Below are 17,132 nucleotides of genomic sequence, written 5' to 3'. Positions count from 1 at the left end.
CGCCGGGCACCCCTTTTCTTTCAAGAACAGCCTTAATCATCCCACTTTGATTTCTGTGTATACCTCATCTGCACTGGGGGGGGGGGGGCACAGGGCGTCGTCGGGGGGGGGTGTCCTTTTTTCTCAGTTTCTTTGGATTCATTTTATTTTGGTTTTGGGTTTTTTTTTTTTTTTTAACTTTATACCAAATCCTCTTCCCTCTTTGCTTTGTGCGATGAGTTAGCACACGGGCTGTCGTCTGTAGAAGCAATAGAGTGCAGGAGGCTACAAAAGAGCACAAATCCCGTGGAACAAGATCAGGAGAGCTTTGCCTCCGGCAGTATCCTTCCTCTTACTGTGCAATCCAAGTCCTTCTCAAGCCATTTTGCGGGAACGGCCGGCGTGGCAGCCGGCGGCCAAAGCCCGCTCGCCCCGCCAGGAGGGGGTTCCCCGGGGGGGGAGGCAGCCTGAGGAGGGGGCTCGCCAGCGTACAGCCACGCGCCGCCCACGTCCCGCCGCCTCCCCGTGCCGGCGGCACCCCACCGGTGCCCCCCGCGGCGGGCGGCAGCCGCCCGCTCGCCCGCCTGATGTTCTATGCAACGAAATAACACGACTCCAGAACAAGACCTGTGAATAGCTAATCAGTTCAATGTCGCGCCTAAGGGTTTCATTGCAAAGCGTGCCGCCGAGCGACCCGATAACTACTCTTTATCGACCACCCGTGCGTATGAATTCGTGGCATGTTCGACCCACGGAGGGCCACTTTGCCAAAGGGCAGCCCTAGCGCCCGTGACCGTCTGTCCCGTCGTAGAGCATGGCTTGCTACTTCTCTGCACGGTTCCACCCGCCTTTCAGTGCTTGCTGTTCTTTGCCTGGACTTTTCTTTTTTTCGTTTCCATCAGTCCATCGCTGTACTGAAAGCTCTTAGCAGATTTATGCACTTGTTATCGAGGATCTGGTCGCCGTGGGAAGCCCACACTCCGTGGCAGGTCTCTTGCAGGGGGCTCTGCCTGTACCGGGCTGGGGGAGAGGCCGGCAGCTGTGGGACGGCGGCGGGGGAGCACGGCGCTTCCGTGGGGCAGCCCCACGGAGGAGAGCCCCACCGCTGCGCGCACCCGCTGCCTCTCCTCGTCGATGACAAGTGCATAGCTTGAGGGTGCCTCCTCCGGGCCCCCGGCCCCCGCCGCTCCTCGCGCTGTAAATAATTGTACAGTGTGTAATCCAGACGCGGGACTGAGACCCCCGCCGGGGCCCGTCTCGCCACCCGAGCACCTCCGCCACCTCGCCCCCACGCCTGCCGGGACCGGGGGCACGTAGCCCACCCCGCCAGGCCGGGCCCTCAGCCCAAATGGTGGCAGTCTGCTGGCTGGGGCGGGGGGACGGAGGGTGCGAAGAGGAAGGGCCGAGCGTGGCCGGGTGCCGTTTCCAGCGCTAAGTGCGATGCCGGGTGCGCTCCCTCTGAACATTGTGACGGTGTGCGTGTCTGCTGTGCTCTGTGCCACCCGTAGTGACCCCGTACCGTGCCGTACCGTGCCGTACCGTGCCGTACCGCCCCCGCCGCTGTGTCGTGACTCCCTCCCAGAAGCTGCCCCCTCACCAGGTGTTTCTGTGGGAACAGAATAAAAAGGACTTGACACAAACCACCGACTGGCCCCGATTCCTGCCTGCCTGCGGCAAGGGGGGGCGGGGGGGGGGCCTGGAGCCCCGGCACGGCGGGGGAGGCCGGGCTGGGAGCCCCGTGGGCCTGGTCGGCACCAAGCGCCGGCGGGCTCCGCGGCCCACACCCGGGGCTGCTGGGCGGGGGGGTCCCTGTGTGCCCCCGGGGGCCCCATCCCCCCCGGCCTGCACACGGAGCCCCTGCGCTGCAGCCACCTGCCGGGGAAACCGCTCCGGAGCGGCCCAGAGGCTGCGGGGCCGCGCCCCGGCCCCTGGCTACGGTTTCGAACGGGGGCCCGCGGATGAACCGGTGGCTCCGGGCTGGAGCGGCCGCCGGGGGAGGGCGGGGCCCGGCCGGGGCGAGGCGCGGACCGACCCTCCAGGCCTCCGGGAGAGGCGCCGCTGGCGCCCACCAGGGGGCGACGCAGGGCGGGCGGCGGCCCGAGCGCCGCAGCCAATGGGGAGGGGGCCGCACGCTGCCGGCCCCGCCCCTCCGTCCCGGAAGTGCCGGCGCTGGCCCCGCCCCCGCCCTGCCGCCACGACATGGAGCCGCCGGTGAGGGGCTGCGGGGGGGGGACGGGGGCGCGGGGGGGGTGCGGTGACGTCAGTGCCCCGGGAGCCCGCCCCGCCCCGCCCCGCCCCGGGAGCCCGGCCCCGCTGGCCCCCACGCCCCGTCGTTGCAACCCCCGGGAGCCCCGTCCCGGGCTCTGCCCCCCGCCCCGCCCGGTGAGCCCCGGCCCCCGCCTGCCCCCGGTGCTCCGGTAACTGCCCCGGCTCTGCACCCCCGGGGCTGCCCCCCGTGTCCGGGTAACTGTCCCAGCACACTCCCCATCCCCGCTATGTACCCCAGTAACTGCCCCCCAGTACTCTCGTACCCACTGGTACCCCAGTAACTGCCCGTGCCCCCCCGGTACCCCACAACCTGCCCCGGCTCTACTCCCCCGGCACCCTAGTGCCCCCCAGCACCTCCCCAATCCCAACAGCTGCCCCTGGTACCCCAGTAACTGCCCCAGTACCCTCCTAATCCCCCCGAGGTACCCCAGTAACTGCCCCAGTACCCTCGTACCCACTGGTGTCCCAGTAACTGCCCCAGCACCGCACCCCAGTACTGCTCCTGGCACCCCAGCGGCTGCCCCGGTACCCCTGTACCCCGGCTGTACCTTTGTAGCTGCCCTGGCTGTGCACCTCCAGGCTGTGCACCCAGCACCCCAGTAAAACTGCACCCCTGGCACCCTGGTAGCTGCCCCCGGTACCCTCCTAATCCTCCCCTCCCATGTGCCCTGGTGCCCCAGTAACTGCCCCCTGCGCCCCACCGCTCCCCAGTTATCGCCCCGCACCCCAGCTCAGCCCCGCACCCCCAGCCACCCTGGTGGGTCCCGCAGGTGCTGTCGAGCACGGAGGAGATGGCGGAGCTGTACCGGGAGCTGAGCCGGCACCCGGGGCTCAGCGCTGCCTGCCTCGGCCCCGACGTCACCACCCAGTACGGGGGCAAGTACTGCAGCCTCTACACTGGTACGGGGACGGGGTGGCCCCCTGGGGAGCCTGGGGGTGTCTGGGGGGTCTCTGCCTGCCCGGCGGGTGCGCGGCAAGTGTCCTCACCCTGCTCCTTTCAGAGTGGTCGCAGCGGGACCTGGCGCGGGCCGAGAATGTCAAGTTCTGCCGCCAGTACCTCATCTTCCACGATGGGGCCTCCGTCGTCTACTCAGGGCCCGCCGGCACCTGCTCCGAGATCAAGGATGAGTGAGTCCTGTCCTGTCCCCCGTGCCGGCGTCCCCTCGGGGTGCTGATGGCGGGGGGCTGACAGGTGCCCACCTGCCCGCAGGCTGCTGAGCCGGGAGTCCCCCAGCGGGGCACTGAAGGCCGTCCTGCGCAAGGTCCCTGGCAAGGAGAAGGAGAAGGAGAAGCAGTTCCTGGAGGTGAGGAGGGGGCTGGGGTGGGACCGGATCCATACCGGGGCTTGGGACCGGATCCACACTGCAGCTCAGGGTCACCCCGACATCTCTGCCCCCAGGTCTGGGATCAGAACCGCAAGGTGAAGAGCATCGACCTGACAGCGCTGGACAAGCATGGCAGTGTCTACGACGATGGTGAGGGGCCAGGGGATGCTGGGGGACATGGGGTCCTGGGGGGACGGGGTGGCCGGTGGCTGACCCGGCCCTGCAGACCAGTTTGGCTGCCTGGCCTGGTCACACTCGGAGACCCACCTGCTCTACGTGGCGGAGAAGAAGCGTCCCAAGGCCGAGTCCTTCTTCCAGAGCAAAGCCCCCGAGCTGGGCGCCTCCGATGAGGACGTGGGGCACCCCAAGAAGGATGACGTGCCCCTCAAGGTGGGGTCCCTCCACCCCGGGGCAGGTGGGACCTGGTGGGGCAGCTGTGGGTCTGACGGATCTGTGCCACAGGGCGAGCAGTTTGTGTACCGTGAGGACTGGGGGGAGGCGCTGAGCACCCGCAGCGTGCCCGTTCTCTGCGCCCTGGACGTGGAGGGCAGCAGCATCTCTGTGCTGGAGGGCATCCCGGAGCACCTCTCTCCTGGCCAGGTCAGGATGGGGTGCCCTGGGGAACTGGAGAAGGAAGGTTTTGGGGGGCACTGGCAGGCTCAGCTGCTCACCCTGCCTCTCCCCACAGGCTTTCTGGTCCCCCGGTGACACTGGCGTGGTGTTTGTGGGCTGGTGGCACGAGCCCTTCCGCCTGGGACTACGGCACTGCACCAACCGCCGGTGAGTCCCTGTGGGGCACCCCACCCCACAGCCAGGCTCCCCAGCCCCGCGGTGACACCCATCTCTGCTGGCAGGTCAGCGCTCTTCTACGTGGACCTCACAGGCGGGAGATGCGGTGAGCGGCGTGCACCCCAACCCTGCCAGCGTCCCGGCTCCCTGCAGCCCCTCACCATCCTCTCCTGCCCGTGCAGAGCTGCTCTCCGAGGACACCAAGGCCGTGTGGTCCCCACGGCTCAGCCCCGACCGCTGCCGCATCGTCTACCTGGAGAACGACGCCCTGGGCCCCCACCAGCAGTGCAGCCGCCTCCGCATGGTGAGCGGCACCAAGGGAACACCGGGGAGGTGGCAGGGCACCCATGCCGGGGCAGGGGCTGGCAGGAGGGCGGTGGTGCCCCCTCCCTGGGGTGCAGCAGGGGTGGGCGGGCTGAGACCCTGCAAAACCATCCTGTCTTATGTCTCCCACAGTATGACTGGTACACCAAGCACACCAGCACGGTACTGGAGGCCGTGCCGCGGCAGGCATGGGGTGAGTACAGCCCTGGGGGCGGCGGCGGGGGACACAGAGGCGTGCTGAGCACCACTGCTCTCATTACAGGCTCCTTCCCTGGAATCTACTGCGGCGCTCTGCCGGGGCTGTGTTGGGCGGCCGACAGCCGCAGGCTCTTGCTGGATACGGCCCAGCGCAGCCAACAGGTGAGAGCTGCTGTGCTGGGGTGGCAGAGGGGCACGCAGGGGTCTGGACCAGGTCAGGGCTCCACTGGACTCTGCTTTTGTGCCCCTAGGACATGTTCGTGGTGGACACAGTAACGGGCGCCACAACCTCGCTGACGGCCGGTGAGTGCCCGGCTGGCAGGGCCATGCCAGTGCCAGGGCTGGGGAGGAGGTCATGTCTGCAGATCTGACCCCCCCCTCCTCCCCAGATGCCCCCCAGGGAAGCTGGTCTGTCCTCACCATCGACCGGGACATCTTGGTGGCTAGGTTCTCCACCCCTAACTGCCCCCCCACACTGGTAAGGTGACGTCTCCCTCCCCAGCACCCACCAGCCCCTCTCAGCGCCGGCACTGATGCTTCTCCCCGCACAGAAAGTGGCCGTTCTGCCCGACGCTGGCCGGGAGGCGCAGGTGCGGTGGGTCTGCCTGCAGGATGCACCCCCCGTGCCCGGCATCAGCTGGGGCATCCGCACCCTGCAGCCCCCGCCAGAGCAGGAGCACCCCCAATACAGTGAGTGCCCAGGGGGGCCAGGCTAGGCTCCGCTGCCGCACACCGAGCTCTGACACCCCCCACCCCACCTCCACAGGGGGCCTGGACTTCGATGCCATCCTGCTGCGCCCAAGCGAGGGCCCTGCTGCCCAGAAGCCCCCCCTGGTCGTGATGCCCCATGGTAAGAGCCTGCCCCCGCTGCCGTGCCCCTGCCCCAGCCAGGCAGCGTCACCCCACCTTTGCCTTTGCCTTTTGCAGGTGGTCCCCACTCCGTCTTCACGGCCGGGTGGATGCTGTACCCGGCGGCGCTCTGCCGCATGGGGTTTGCTGTGCTGCTGGGTGAGTGACACCAGGGGTCCGGGGCACTGCTGGGTGGCACAGCGCCCACATTTGGGCCGGGGTGGGGGGAGAAAGGGCTCTGATGCTGCCCCCCCCCCCCCCCCCCCCCGCAGTGAATTACCGTGGCTCACTGGGCTTCGGCCAGGACAGCGTGGCCTCCCTGCCGGGCAACGTGGGCACACAGGACGTGCACGATGTACAGGTACGTCCCTGGCATGTGGTCCTGGGGAACCCTGTGCTCCTGTGGGTGCCCCGAGGAGGGAAAGCAGGGCTGCCTGCCTCAGCGGGTGTTCCCCGTGGTGGCAGCTCTGCGTGGAGCGGGTGCTGCAGGAGGAGTCACTGGACGCCAGCCGGGTGGCACTGGTGGGTGGCTCACACGGGGGCTTCCTGGCGTGCCACCTCGTCGGCCAGTTCCCCGACACCTACCACGCCTGCGTGGTCCGCAACCCTGTGGTAAACATCGCTTCCATGGTGGCCAGCACCGACATCCCCGACTGGTGAGTACTGCTGCCCTCAGCCTCCCTGCCACCCCGGCCCCGCGCACGCCCCCGTCCCTCTCGTCTGCAGGTGCCTGACGGAGACGGGGCTGCCCTACACGCCTGACGCCCTGCCGGACCCAGCCCAGTGGACGGAGATGCTGCACAAGTCGCCCATGCGCCATGTTGACCAGGTACATCCCCATCCCTGTCCCCATCCCTGTCCCCGTCCCTGCCAGCAGTGCTGGTGCTGAGGCCGTGCTGCTCCCGCAGGTCCGTGCACCTGTGTTGCTGATGCTGGGGGAGGATGACCGGCGTGTGCCCCCCAAGCAGGGACTGGAGTATTACCGTGCCCTCAAGGCCAGGGGGGTCCCCACGCGGTGAGTGGTGTGCTGGGTGCCTGGGTGGTGGGGTGCAGGCACGGCACTAACCCCTCTCTCCTCTCCAGGCTGCTCTGGTACCCGGGGAACAACCATGCATTGGCCGGTGTTGAAGCCGAAGCCGATGGCTTCATGAACATGGCGCTGTGGCTGCTCAAGCACCTGCGGTGCTAACAGCCCCCCGCCGCTGCTGCCCCCCAATAAACGGTGTAGCTCAGCACCCCTGTTATCTCCAATGGTGGTGCCATTGCTGGTGTCGCCTCCGTTCCCGGTGTCCCGAGGGCTTGTGGCGGCCAGACCCCTCTCCCAGGTGTGTCGGTGTGTGCACCGCCAGGGATGCACTGCGTCATGGCAGAGGGTGAACCCTGCCCAGCCGCCCCAGGCACGGCGGGCAGCGCAGGGCAGCTGGAGAGCTGGCGCTGGCCGGGCCCCTCGTGCCGGGCTGCTCGCACACGCCTTGGCAGCCTGCCCGCTGCCAGGCGGCAGGCGCCAGCGGCCCAGCATGGCGGAGCAAGGTCCCATGGCCTCGGGGACCGAGCAGGGCGTGGAGGTGGGCAAGCGGGCCCGGGGGGGCTGCGTGGGTGGGCACAGCCCCGTTTCAGGGGGGTGGGCACGGGCAGAGGGGTGAGCTCTCCCCCCGCCAGCACGCCTCTGCCCCCGCCCAGGCGGCCAGCAGCCCCGCCGCCTGCTACCGGGAGCTCAGCCAGTTCCCCGCCATCACCCGCGCCGCCCTTGGGGCTGCCGCAGGGGGACAGACTTTCCTGCTCTACACCGGTGAGTTGCGGGCTCGGCCACCCCAGCACTTTTGGCCCATGGGACCGGTGCAGGTGGGTGCTGACAGCCCCCTCCCTCAGAGTGCAGCCGCCCCGACCTGCCCCACCGCCGGCTCCTGCGCTTCAGCCGCCACTACAGCCTGCAGCGTACAGACGGTGGCGGCCTCGCCGTCAGCCAGGCAGCGCTCAGCGCCGAGATCCACAACCAGTACGGCACGGACAGGCTGCGGGACGGAGCAGCGTGGCTGGTGCTTGTGGTGTGGCCGGTGCCCGCAGCATGCCACCCACCGCAGCTTTCCTTCCTCCCACCCACAGGCTCCTCAGCCAGGACTCGCCCACGGGGCAGCACCGCGCAGTGCTCAGCCGCTGCCCACGGCAGGGCGATGAGCTGCTGGAGGTAACGTGGGCTGCCCCACTCATGGCAGCCTCGGGGCTCACCGGGGTGGCTGGAGTGCCAGTGTGGGGCGGTGGGTGCCGCAGCCGTGGTGTGCCGGTGCTGACCCTTGTGCCCCCAGGTGTGGGGCAGCGGCGGGCGCAGCCACAGTGTGGACCTCACAGCACTGGGGAAGCACAGGGAGGTCTACACAGAGGGTAGGGCCCCTTCCTCACACCCCCTGCCCACAACACAGGCGAGGGCAGCACAGCCGGTGGCCCTGGTGCCTGCCCGGTGCCCGGCTGTGCCTGCGCCAGGCTGGGCTTTGGCACCCTCTCACCATGCCAGGGCCCTTCGCCTGCCTGGCCTGGTCCCACTCGGAGACGCAGCTGCTCTACGTGGCCGAGAAGAGCCACCCCAAACCACGGCCCCCCTGCCCCTGGGATGTGCCAGGAGCAGCCAGGCCGCCAGAGGAGGATGAGGATGAGGAGGTGGGTGCCATGTGCCCCGTGAGCGTGCTCTGTGCACCCCATGAGCACGCACATGCCCCATGAGCACACCGTGCACCCCATGAGCATGCCGTGCACCCCATAAATGTGCCATGCCCCCCATGAGTGTGCTATGTGCCCCATGAGCATGCTGCGCACTTCGTGAGCGTGCCATGCATGCTGTGAGCGTGCCACGTGCCCCATGAGCACTCCATGCACCCCATGAAGCGTGCCATGCACCCCACGAGTGTGCCATGCACAGAGCCCCATCTCTGGGGCTGCCGGCCGTGGGGCTGACAGGGCTGTGCCACAGGGCGAGCAGTTCATGTACCGTGAGGACTGGGGGGAGGCGCTGAGCACCCGCAGCACGCCCGTCCTCTGTGCCCTGGACCTGGAGGGCAGCAGCCTCTCGGTGCTGGAGGGCGTCCCGGAGCACCTCTCCCCTGGCCAGGTCAGGATGGGGTGCAGGGAGAGCGCTGGGGGGCCAGCCTGGGGGCTGTGGGATGAATCCGGCTGTCGCACAGGCCCTGTGGACCCCGGATGACCACGGCGTGGTGTTCGTGGGCTGGTGGCACGAGCCCTTCCGCCTGGGTCTGAGTGCCTGCTCCAACAGGAGGTGGGTCCCCGCAGCATCCAGCGCCATGCACTGTGCCAGGCTCAGCATGGCCATGGGGCTCCGGCCTGACCCGTGCCTCCTCCCCAGGTCAGGGATTTTCCACTTGGACCTGGCCAGTGGGCGCTGCGGTGAGCACTGGGGACGTGGGGGGTGCCCTGGGTCCTGGGGTTGCCCAGGGTGCTGACCCTCTGTCACCCACAGAGCTGCTGTCAGCTGAGCACGGCGCTGCCTGCTCCCCCCGGCTGAGCCCCGATGGCCGGCGCCTGCTCTACCTGGAGGGGGGCCTGGGGGGGCCCCACCGGCAGTGCCTGTGCCTGCGCATGGTGAGCGGGGCCTGCAGGCGCTGGGCACGGCTGTGCCACCAGCGTGGGACCCGGCCCGGAATGTGACAGCCTCTTGTAGTTCCCGGGCATGGCAGGGAGCAGGCTCAGCCCCCAGTCCCCCTGCCTCAGTTTCCCTGGAGGGGGGCCCATCCCTGACCACCAGCTCTCCCCAGCTCACCTGGCAGACGAGGCAGACAGTGACAGTGCTCGACGTGGTGCAGGAGCCCACAGAGGGTGAATGTGGCACGGCGGGCAGGGCTGGGCGCTGCCGGGGGGCCGGGACGCCCCCATGCCAGGTGCCCATGGCCCCGGCTCGCTAGCTCTCTGCCCCGCTCGCAGCCTTCGCCGGGCTCTACACAGAGGTGCTGCCACCGCGGTGTTGGGCGGCTGACAGTCGTCGAGCTGTGCTGGGCACCCCGCAGCGGAGCCGCACGGTGAGCCCCAGGGACGGGGGGACCAGGGACATGGCCCCCGAGCCCCGTGGTGACACAGCTGTCTGCGCTCTGCCCTCTCGCAGGATCTGCTGCTTGTGGACACGGAGGCGGCCACCGTCACCAACCTGACAGCAGGTATGTGGCCCTGGGCTGCCCGTGGTGCGACAGCGAGCATCTGGGAGCGCCAGCATGCTCTCTGTCCCCAGGGTTACCTGAAGGGTGCTGGGAGCTGCTCACCCTCCAGTGGGACCTGCTGGTGGCCACCTGCTCGGCCCCGCACCGCCCCCCCAGCCTGGTGAGCAGAGCCCTGGCACCGCGCGGCACGGAGTGGTACGGCACGGCAACGTGCAGTCAGGCACAGCATGGCATGGCACAGCACAGCATGACCGGGCACAGCATGGCATGGCAAAGCGTGGTGTGGCACAGTATGGCGTGGTGTGGCATGGCATGACACGGCCAGGCACAGCACAGCACGGCTTGGCACAGTCAGATCCAGCATGGCATTGCATGGCACAGCCTTGGCATGGCGCGGCACGGCACAGCTTTGGCTTGGCATAGTAAAGCACAGCATAGTGAGACATGGCCAGCTACAGCATGGCATTGCATGGCACGGTGTGGCAAGGAACAGCAGAGCTTGGCACAGCATGCCAGGGCAAGGTACAGCATGGCATGGCCAAGGACAGCACGGCACGGCACAGGGCAGTATGACCAGGCACAGCACGGCACATCCATGAATGGCATGGGATGGCACAGTGCAGCATGGCACCCGAGAGCACCGGAGCACTGGTGCCACAGGCACATCGGGGCCCCCGGCAGGGGCCAGCTGCCCTGGGGCAGGACTGCTCCAGTGCCACCCGATGCCTGTCCTCAGGTGGTGGCAGTGCTGCCGCTGGCAGGCCGGGAGCTGCCCCTCCGCTGGGTGCCAGTGGAGGACACCCCAACGGTGCCCGGTGTCACCTGGAAGACCCTGACGGTCCAGCCACCCTGCAGTGGGCAGAGCCCCGCCATGCACGGTGAGCGCCCGAGGGCCCCTGCAGCACCTGGGTGCCGTCCGGGTGCCAGGGGCCCTTGGGTGTGGGGGGTGGGCAGGGTGCCTGGTGCCCAGGGTGGTGGGTGCTGAGTGGGACCCCTTCCCTGGTGCAGGCGCCCAGGCCTTCGAGGCCCTGCTGCTGAGCCCGCTGGACAGCACAGCACCACACCCACTGGTTGTGTGTCCCCACGGTGAGTGAGGGGACAGTGGGGACGCCCCGCTGGGGCTAGTGGCACCCTGGGTGACATTCCCACCGGCCCCAGGTGGCCCCCACGCTGTCTTCGATGCCCGCTGGCGCCCGAGCATGGCCGCGCTGTGCCAGCTGGGTTTCGCCGTGCTCCTGGGTGAGTGTCGGGGACCCCAGGGACATGTGGCCCCCATGCCCCGCTGGGGACACGGCACCCATGGCCTCCACCTCCCCAGTGAACTACCGTGGCTCCCTGGGCTTTGGCCAGGCTGGCATCAGCTCTCTGCTCTCCCGCGTGGGTGAGCAGGACGTGGCAGACACCCAGGTGAGAGGTGTTGCCAGGGGGTGCTGCCAGGGGGGTGCCGCTGGTGGGGTGTTGATGGTGGGTGCCCCATGGGTGCAGCTGGCGGTGGAGCAGGCGCTGCGCAGCGAGCCCCTGGACCCGCACCGCCTGGCCCTGCTGGCTGGCTCCCATGGAGCCTTCATCGCCCTCCACCTCCTTGCCCGTGAGCCTGAGCGCTACCAAGCCTGCGCCCTGCGCAGCCCCGTCTCCAACCTGCCCGCGCTGCTGGGCACGTCTGACATCCCTGACTGGTGAGTGCCAACCCCCCACCCCGTGCCGTGCTGTGCCATGCCACATCCCCATGGCACCCACCAGCACCTCCCTGCCGCAGGCGCTACGCCTCCCTGGGGCTTCCCTACTCCTTCGAGCGGGTGCCCCGTGCCGAGGAGGTGGCCGCCATGCTGCTGCGCTCGCCCATTGCCCAGGCGGCCCAGGTAAGGTAGGGGCAGGATGGGTGCGGGGTGCTGGGCAGCGGGTGCCAGGCACCCACCGCCAGCTGTGCCGCAGGTGCAGACGCCGGTGCTGCTGTGCGTAGGCGCCCGGGACCGGCGCGTCAGCCCCACGCAGGCGCTGGAGCTGTACCGGGTGCTGCGGGCCAGGGGGGTGCCGGCGCGGTGAGTGGGGTGCAGGAGGGTGGGAGCGGGGAGGGAGCCCCAGGGCACTGGCTGAGCATCCCCCATCCCGCCCACAGGCTGCTGTGGTACCCGGAGGGTGGCCACGCGCTGGCCGGCGTGGAGACGGAGGCCGATGTCTTCGTGAACTGCGCCCGCTGGCTCCTCAGGCACCTGGGGCAGCCCCGGCAGGGCGGGATGGGCCGACATAGCCCCTAGCACCCACGGTGCCTCTGTGGCTGTGCTGGCCCCAGGGTGACCACTGGCCCCAGGAACCATACCAGCACCAGAGGAGGATGGAGTGAGCGTAGCTGGGGGCAGGATGGGATGTGGTTTGGGGTTTGGTGCTAAATAAATGTGTGAGATGCAAACGTGGGTGCAGTACCCACCCCCACGGCCATGGCCGGGCCTTTATTGCATGGTGGCGGCTGTGCCAGGCTGCGGCTGAGCCGGCTCAGCCCATCTTCATCACCTTGTGGATCCAGTCGACGTAGAGGGAGACGCGGATGAAGAGGGCAGGCTGGTCGGTGCGGGCGCAGACGCGGGAGGGGGTGATCACCCCCTCCAGCACCCAGCAGTCAGCGGTGAGGCAGGCCAGTGGCCCCCCGTAATCTCCCTGTGGCACCCGGAGAGTGACGTCACTGCGGTGCCGGCACCCACAGGCTCCCCGAGGCGGTGATCCCCGGCCCAGCTCACCTCGCAGGCCCCCACGCCGGCACGCAGCGGGGCAGTGCACAGCTCGCTCTCCTTCAGGCGTCCACGCAGCGCTGCGTTGCACTCGCCATGGGCCAGCACAGGCAGCCGCGCCACGTTCAGCACGTTGCTGTCTGCCGTGCCTGCGGGCAGCGAGCACGCAGGGAAGCGGGCAGGGGATGCATGGACCAGGGATGCCATGGCAGGGGGAAAGCACGGGCAGGGGGATGCCATGGGTGGGTGGATGCCTTGGGTGGGGGTACACAGCACCCAAGGTGATGCCTTTGCAGGGGGAGCGCCCTCACAGGGGACATCATGGGCAGGGGATGCTGTGAGCAGGGGGACGTCACGGAAGAGGGATGCCATGGACAGGGGGATGCTGCGGGCAGGGGATGCCTCGGGTAGGGATACTGTGGCCAGGGGAGTGCTCTTGTTAGGGTAATGGCATGGGCGGGAGGATGCCGTGGAAAGGGGATGCTGTGAGCAGGGAGATGCCAGGGACCTGGGGACGCTGCAGGGCAGGGGGATGCCACGGACATGGGGATGCCAAGGACGTGGGGATGCTGTGGGCAGGGGGATGCCATTGCAGGGGAATGGCATGGGCAGGGGATGCATTGAGCAGGGGGGATGCTGTCGCAGGGGACGCCCTGGCAGGGGCTGCCCGTGGCGGGTACCTTACCTCTGGTTTCCCCCCAGCCAGCGATCTCACAGACAGTGCCCGCGGGCACGACGTAGCGCTCGGGCGGCAGGCAGATCAGGGCAACGCGCTCATTCAGAGCAGCTGGCCTGTGGCAAGAGGGGCAGTGGGACACGGTGCCAGCCCAGATGGCAGTGGGGCGTGGCGAGGGGACCAGTGCACAGCCACTCACCTCGCCAGCTTCAGCATCACCAGCTGGGACTCGGAGGGGCCACAGAAGATCCGCGTGATGGGGATGGTCTGCTGGTCGGGGTCCCTGGGGCCAGGGTTCTTGAAGAGCGTCCCCAGCTGCACCTCATAGCCCGCCAGGTCGGCGTCACTGTAGGAAGGGGATGTGAGGGTGCAGGGGGCTCCCGGCACTTCGCGCCCCAGCCCCAGTCTTACCAGGAGGAGAAGCACTGGCGCGTGCTGATCACCCACTGCTCCTTCACCAGGGACCCCCCGCAGAAGTGCACGCCGGCCCTGCGGGGACTGGGGATGAGCTACCGGGGGGGCCACCAGCCACGTGGCAGTGCCGGCAGGGCGCCTGCTCACCGGTTGCGGATGCTGACGGTCCAGGGCGAGTTGCCAGGCTGGCCGCCAACGATGCGCCCTTTCAGCTGCAGCCTCTCATCCCGCCGGCCGCACTGCTCGAACGCCACCGCATCTGCAGGCAGGGTGGGCATCAGACCGGGCCGTGCTGCTGGCACCTGCCCCACGGCACCCATCCGGCACCCGCAGACCCCCACCTGCATTCTCCAGGATGGAGGGCACCTTGCTGCCAGCTGCAGAGAGAAAGCAGAGGGTGGTATTGGGGTGGGACCCAGCCACCCTGGGGGGACCAAAACCACCCCAGGGGGTGACCAGGGACCCCCCTAGCTCTGCAGGGGTGCAGGTAGAGGCTCACAGCAGGGCTTGATGGCACAGTAGTCGAAGGGGGTGCGGGGGTCCATGGTGTAGCACCAGGGGCCATGGCTGTCGTTATCGGGGTTGCGGCAGTAGTTCTCCTCCAGGTGTGCCTCAGGGTGGGTGACAGGTGAAATCCTGCCAGGAGAAAGTCACATCACCATCTCCGTTTCCGTCCTCATCTCCATCCCCAACCCTGTCCCCATCCCCGTCCACATGCTGCACCCCGGCACGCTCCCTCGCACACTCACTGGGGCACATGGGGTGCCTGAGCGGCCCACGGCTGGCAGGTGATGCCCTTGCGCGTCTTGCTGACGTGGCCGTGGTAGCGCTCGCCGTGGCCGTGGTAGCACTCTAGGGACAGGCAGGGAGAGCTGGCACCCCCAGCAGGCACCCTGGGGGTGGGTGCCCGGGGGCAGCTCACCTTCGGCGCCCAGCTCGTCGGGGCAGCGGCGGATGTGGAAGCAGAAGGCGACGCGGATGGTGGGGCGGGCGGTGAAGCACCACGGTGCCTCCGAGCCGTCGGGGTTGCGGCAGTAGTTCTCCTGCAGGTCCCTGGTGGAGGCACCGCGTGGATGCCCCACCGCACCCATGGGTGCTGCCCACCGCTCTCCTCCCCAGGCACATCCCTCCCACCCCCTTACTTGCACGGGTACTTCTCAGGCACAAAGTGGTGCCGGTGGGGCACCTGGGCGTCCCAGCGCTGGCAGGGGATCCCCGACACAGTGACGTTCACTCGGCCCCGGTAGCCTTCACCCTTGCCTCTGAAGCAGCCGGTGGTGATGTTGAGGGGCCGCGGGCGTTTCTCTGCTTGCGTGGCCGGAGAAGGGCAGAGCGGCAGGGTTAGGGTGGCACCCGGGACCCGCGGTCCCAGCCGTGTGGCAACACCAGCAGGGACTTACTGCAGATGCGGATGCGGCAGTACTCGCGCTCCCGCTTGGGATCAGTGGTGTAGCACCAGGGCCGCTCGGAGCTGTCGGGGTTGCGGCAGTAGTTGTCGTCCAGCCCCTTGTCGGGGTACCTGGGCCAGAGACAGGGAGTGGCGGTTGAGAGTGGCACCACCGCCCCGGCACCTGGCATGGCTGGGGCGGCCGCGCGCTGCCCGGGGCTAGGGCTGGTACTTGTTGGGGTGGTAGGGGTGCTTGTGTGGGTGCTGCAGGTCCCAGCGCTGACACTCTGTCCCCGACTCGGTGCGGTCCACAGTGCCACGGTATTCCTCCCCATTGCAGGTCATGCAGACAGCTGCTGACAGTTGGGGGGCTTAGTACCAGGGGGACACACGGCACGGGGCACCCCCGAGATGCGGCACTCACCGTCCTCGCACTTCTTGATGCTGCAGCTCTGGTGCCGGACATTGGGGTCAATGGTGTAACACCATGGGCCCCGCTTGTCCTGGTCAGGGTTTCGGCAGTAATTCTCCTCCAGCCCGTTGCGGGGGGATGGCAGGAACCTGCTGGCAGCAGGGTGGGTAGGAGAGCTGCCGGGACCCCCTCACCCCGGGACAGGCACAGCCACAATGCTGTGCCACCCCCGGTCAGTGCCATTGCCTCCATGCTGTCCCCATTGCCCCCACGCTGTCCCTATCGCTCCCATGCTGTCCCTGTTGCCCCCAAGCTGTCCCCCGCCCATTCCCCGTTGCCCCATGCTGCCCAGGGCCATTGGCAGGTGCCACGGGGCAGCCGGGGACATGGGGGCACCTGTGGTCATGGGGTGTTGTGGCTTGCCAGCGCTGGCAGCGCAGACCCTTCTCCGTCGTGGCCCGTGTGCCACGGTAGCTGGTGCCGTCAGCCACGATGCAGTCCCGCAAGTAGTCTGGGCAGAGCCGGGGACCACGTCAGAGCCCTGGCACCGAGCCACGCCAGGGTGCATGGGCAGTGGGGATCCCAGCACCGGGTGGCCTGTGCCCGGTCTGTGTCTGTGGTGTCCCCATGGCCACCCGTGGCACCAGCCCACCTTTCTTCTGGTACAGGTCATAGTGGATGTTTTTCTGCAGCTGGACGTGTGGCGAGTGCTGGGTCCAGGGCAGCAGCTGGCACAGCTGGCTCTGCCGGTTGTGGTGGAAAGCCCTGGGAGGCAGAGCGGGAGGCTGGCATGGTTCGGTGTGGGGCCAGGACCCGCAGGACCCAGGGGCACACGCATGAGCAGCATCCAAGTGCGCAGAGCGACCCCGGTGTCGTGGCCCCCTGCACTCCCACCCGCCCCGCGGCGGCACCGCGTCCCGCTCACCGGCAAGCCAGGCTGGCGGCACAGCTCTGGGCACACTGCTCTGCAGAGCCCCACTCCGGCGGCGGCGGCGGCGGCTCCGCGGGCACTGCCAGCAGCTCGGTGGCTCGCAGGCGCTGGAAGTCATTGAGGGGCGAGCGGTGGCCTGGGGAGTGTGGCAGGAGCTCAGTGTGCCCATGGGGACACAGTGGGGACACCCGGGCCCTGTGGAGCATGGGACCCCTGCCCCACGGACCACGGGATCCGTGTCCGGTGGAGCAGGAGGGTCCCTGCCCTCCAGGGTGCTCAGCACCCGCTGCAGGCCCCTAGTTCCTGTACCCGCCCCTGCCGCGGGACGGGGCAGCAGCCTGCAGGCTCCCGGCCTGGCCCCTAGGCCTGTCTAGGCCCCACGCTGCCCCACGCCCTCCAGCCCCACGGCAGCCCCACGGCGGCCTGGCCCGGGGCCCTACCTGAGCCAAGGGCCGCGGCCAGGGCGAGCAGGACCCCCAGCACGGGCTGCATGGCGGCGGCCCCGCGTCCCCGGGCTGCTGGAGGGCCAGGCCGGCCCCAGCAAATATTTGACCGCGGGCCCGGGGCCAGGCGGGGCCGGGGGTCACCGCGCGGCGGGGCCGCACGTGGGGCGCGGGGCGGGGCCCGCGGGAGGCGGGGCGGGGCCTAGAGCACGGGGGCGGGGCCGGAGGCCAGTGTGGGGCGGGGCTTGGAGCGAGGC

At 69.0% G+C, this 17,132-nt stretch overlaps 3 protein-coding genes across 3 annotated transcripts; 2 read left to right on the top strand and 1 right to left on the bottom strand.

The window, feature by feature from the left end:
- Positions 1 to 2,178: 2,178 nt before the first annotated feature.
- Positions 2,179 to 6,951, top strand: LOC132317867 (acylamino-acid-releasing enzyme-like). The gene is made up of 22 exons (XM_059823244.1): positions 2,179 to 2,190; positions 3,018 to 3,147; positions 3,249 to 3,375; positions 3,458 to 3,551; positions 3,647 to 3,722; positions 3,799 to 3,962; positions 4,035 to 4,172; positions 4,261 to 4,352; positions 4,427 to 4,467; positions 4,544 to 4,665; positions 4,818 to 4,878; positions 4,948 to 5,045; positions 5,135 to 5,186; positions 5,273 to 5,361; positions 5,435 to 5,573; positions 5,650 to 5,733; positions 5,811 to 5,891; positions 6,005 to 6,093; positions 6,198 to 6,388; positions 6,459 to 6,561; positions 6,641 to 6,747; positions 6,816 to 6,951. The coding sequence occupies exons 1-22, from the start codon at positions 2,179 to 2,181 to the stop codon at positions 6,919 to 6,921; spliced, it is 2,196 nt and encodes a 731-aa protein (XP_059679227.1). The 3' UTR covers positions 6,922 to 6,951.
- A 298-nt stretch (positions 6,952 to 7,249) lies between these two features.
- On the top strand, positions 7,250 to 12,306 carry APEH (acylaminoacyl-peptide hydrolase). The gene is made up of 22 exons (XM_059823465.1): positions 7,250 to 7,297; positions 7,413 to 7,521; positions 7,602 to 7,728; positions 7,836 to 7,917; positions 8,036 to 8,111; positions 8,242 to 8,384; positions 8,695 to 8,832; positions 8,906 to 8,997; positions 9,085 to 9,125; positions 9,199 to 9,352; positions 9,484 to 9,563; positions 9,660 to 9,754; positions 9,838 to 9,889; positions 9,961 to 10,049; positions 10,626 to 10,767; positions 10,898 to 10,975; positions 11,048 to 11,128; positions 11,208 to 11,296; positions 11,375 to 11,565; positions 11,646 to 11,748; positions 11,822 to 11,928; positions 12,006 to 12,306. The coding sequence occupies exons 1-22, from the start codon at positions 7,250 to 7,252 to the stop codon at positions 12,142 to 12,144; spliced, it is 2,256 nt and encodes a 751-aa protein (XP_059679448.1). The 3' UTR covers positions 12,145 to 12,306.
- A 73-nt stretch (positions 12,307 to 12,379) lies between these two features.
- On the bottom strand, positions 12,380 to 16,924 carry MST1 (macrophage stimulating 1). Its single transcript, XM_059823260.1, has 18 exons — positions 16,873 to 16,924; positions 16,427 to 16,568; positions 16,154 to 16,266; positions 15,898 to 16,012; positions 15,514 to 15,650; positions 15,322 to 15,442; positions 15,103 to 15,221; positions 14,845 to 15,010; positions 14,625 to 14,755; positions 14,452 to 14,554; positions 14,202 to 14,338; positions 14,044 to 14,079; positions 13,850 to 13,961; positions 13,700 to 13,777; positions 13,488 to 13,634; positions 13,298 to 13,404; positions 12,622 to 12,761; positions 12,380 to 12,541 (listed from the first exon to the last, which is right to left on the bottom strand). Exons 1-18 carry the CDS (start codon positions 16,922 to 16,924, stop codon positions 12,380 to 12,382), a joined length of 2,118 nt encoding a protein of 705 aa, XP_059679243.1.
- Between the last annotated feature and the right edge of the window lie 208 nt (positions 16,925 to 17,132).

This window comes from Gavia stellata, chromosome 12 (assembly GCF_030936135.1).
Source record: "Gavia stellata isolate bGavSte3 chromosome 12, bGavSte3.hap2, whole genome shotgun sequence".
In the NCBI taxonomy this organism is placed as follows: Eukaryota; Metazoa; Chordata; class Aves; order Gaviiformes; family Gaviidae; genus Gavia; species Gavia stellata.
Note: the sequence above shows the minus strand (reverse complement) of the source record. Positions and strands in the feature narration are given on the sequence as shown.

Excerpts from the sequence above, each read along its gene's own strand:
- APEH (XM_059823465.1), top strand. The coding sequence starts at position 7,250 with ATGGCGGAGCAAGGTCCCATGGCCTCGGGGACCGAGCAGGGCGTGGAG. Across the intron at positions 10,050-10,625 it reads CGCACCGCCCCCCCAGCCTG|GTGGTGGCAGTGCTGCCGCT; the intron begins GTGAGCAGAGCC and ends GCCTGTCCTCAG. Across the intron at positions 11,297-11,374 it reads AGGACGTGGCAGACACCCAG|CTGGCGGTGGAGCAGGCGCT; the intron begins GTGAGAGGTGTT and ends CCATGGGTGCAG.
- MST1 (XM_059823260.1), bottom strand. The coding sequence starts at position 16,924 with ATGCAGCCCGTGCTGGGGGTCCTGCTCGCCCTGGCCGCGGCCCTTGGC. Across the intron at positions 16,569-16,872 it reads GGCCGCGGCCCTTGGCTCAG|GCCACCGCTCGCCCCTCAAT; the intron begins GTAGGGCCCCGG and ends CACACTCCCCAG. Across the intron at positions 13,962-14,043 it reads CTCCATCCTGGAGAATGCAG|ATGCGGTGGCGTTCGAGCAG; the intron begins GTGGGGGTCTGC and ends CCCTGCCTGCAG.
- LOC132317867 (XM_059823244.1), top strand. Across the intron at positions 3,148-3,248 it reads GTACTGCAGCCTCTACACTG|AGTGGTCGCAGCGGGACCTG; the intron begins GTACGGGGACGG and ends TGCTCCTTTCAG. Across the intron at positions 4,666-4,817 it reads AGTGCAGCCGCCTCCGCATG|TATGACTGGTACACCAAGCA; the intron begins GTGAGCGGCACC and ends TGTCTCCCACAG.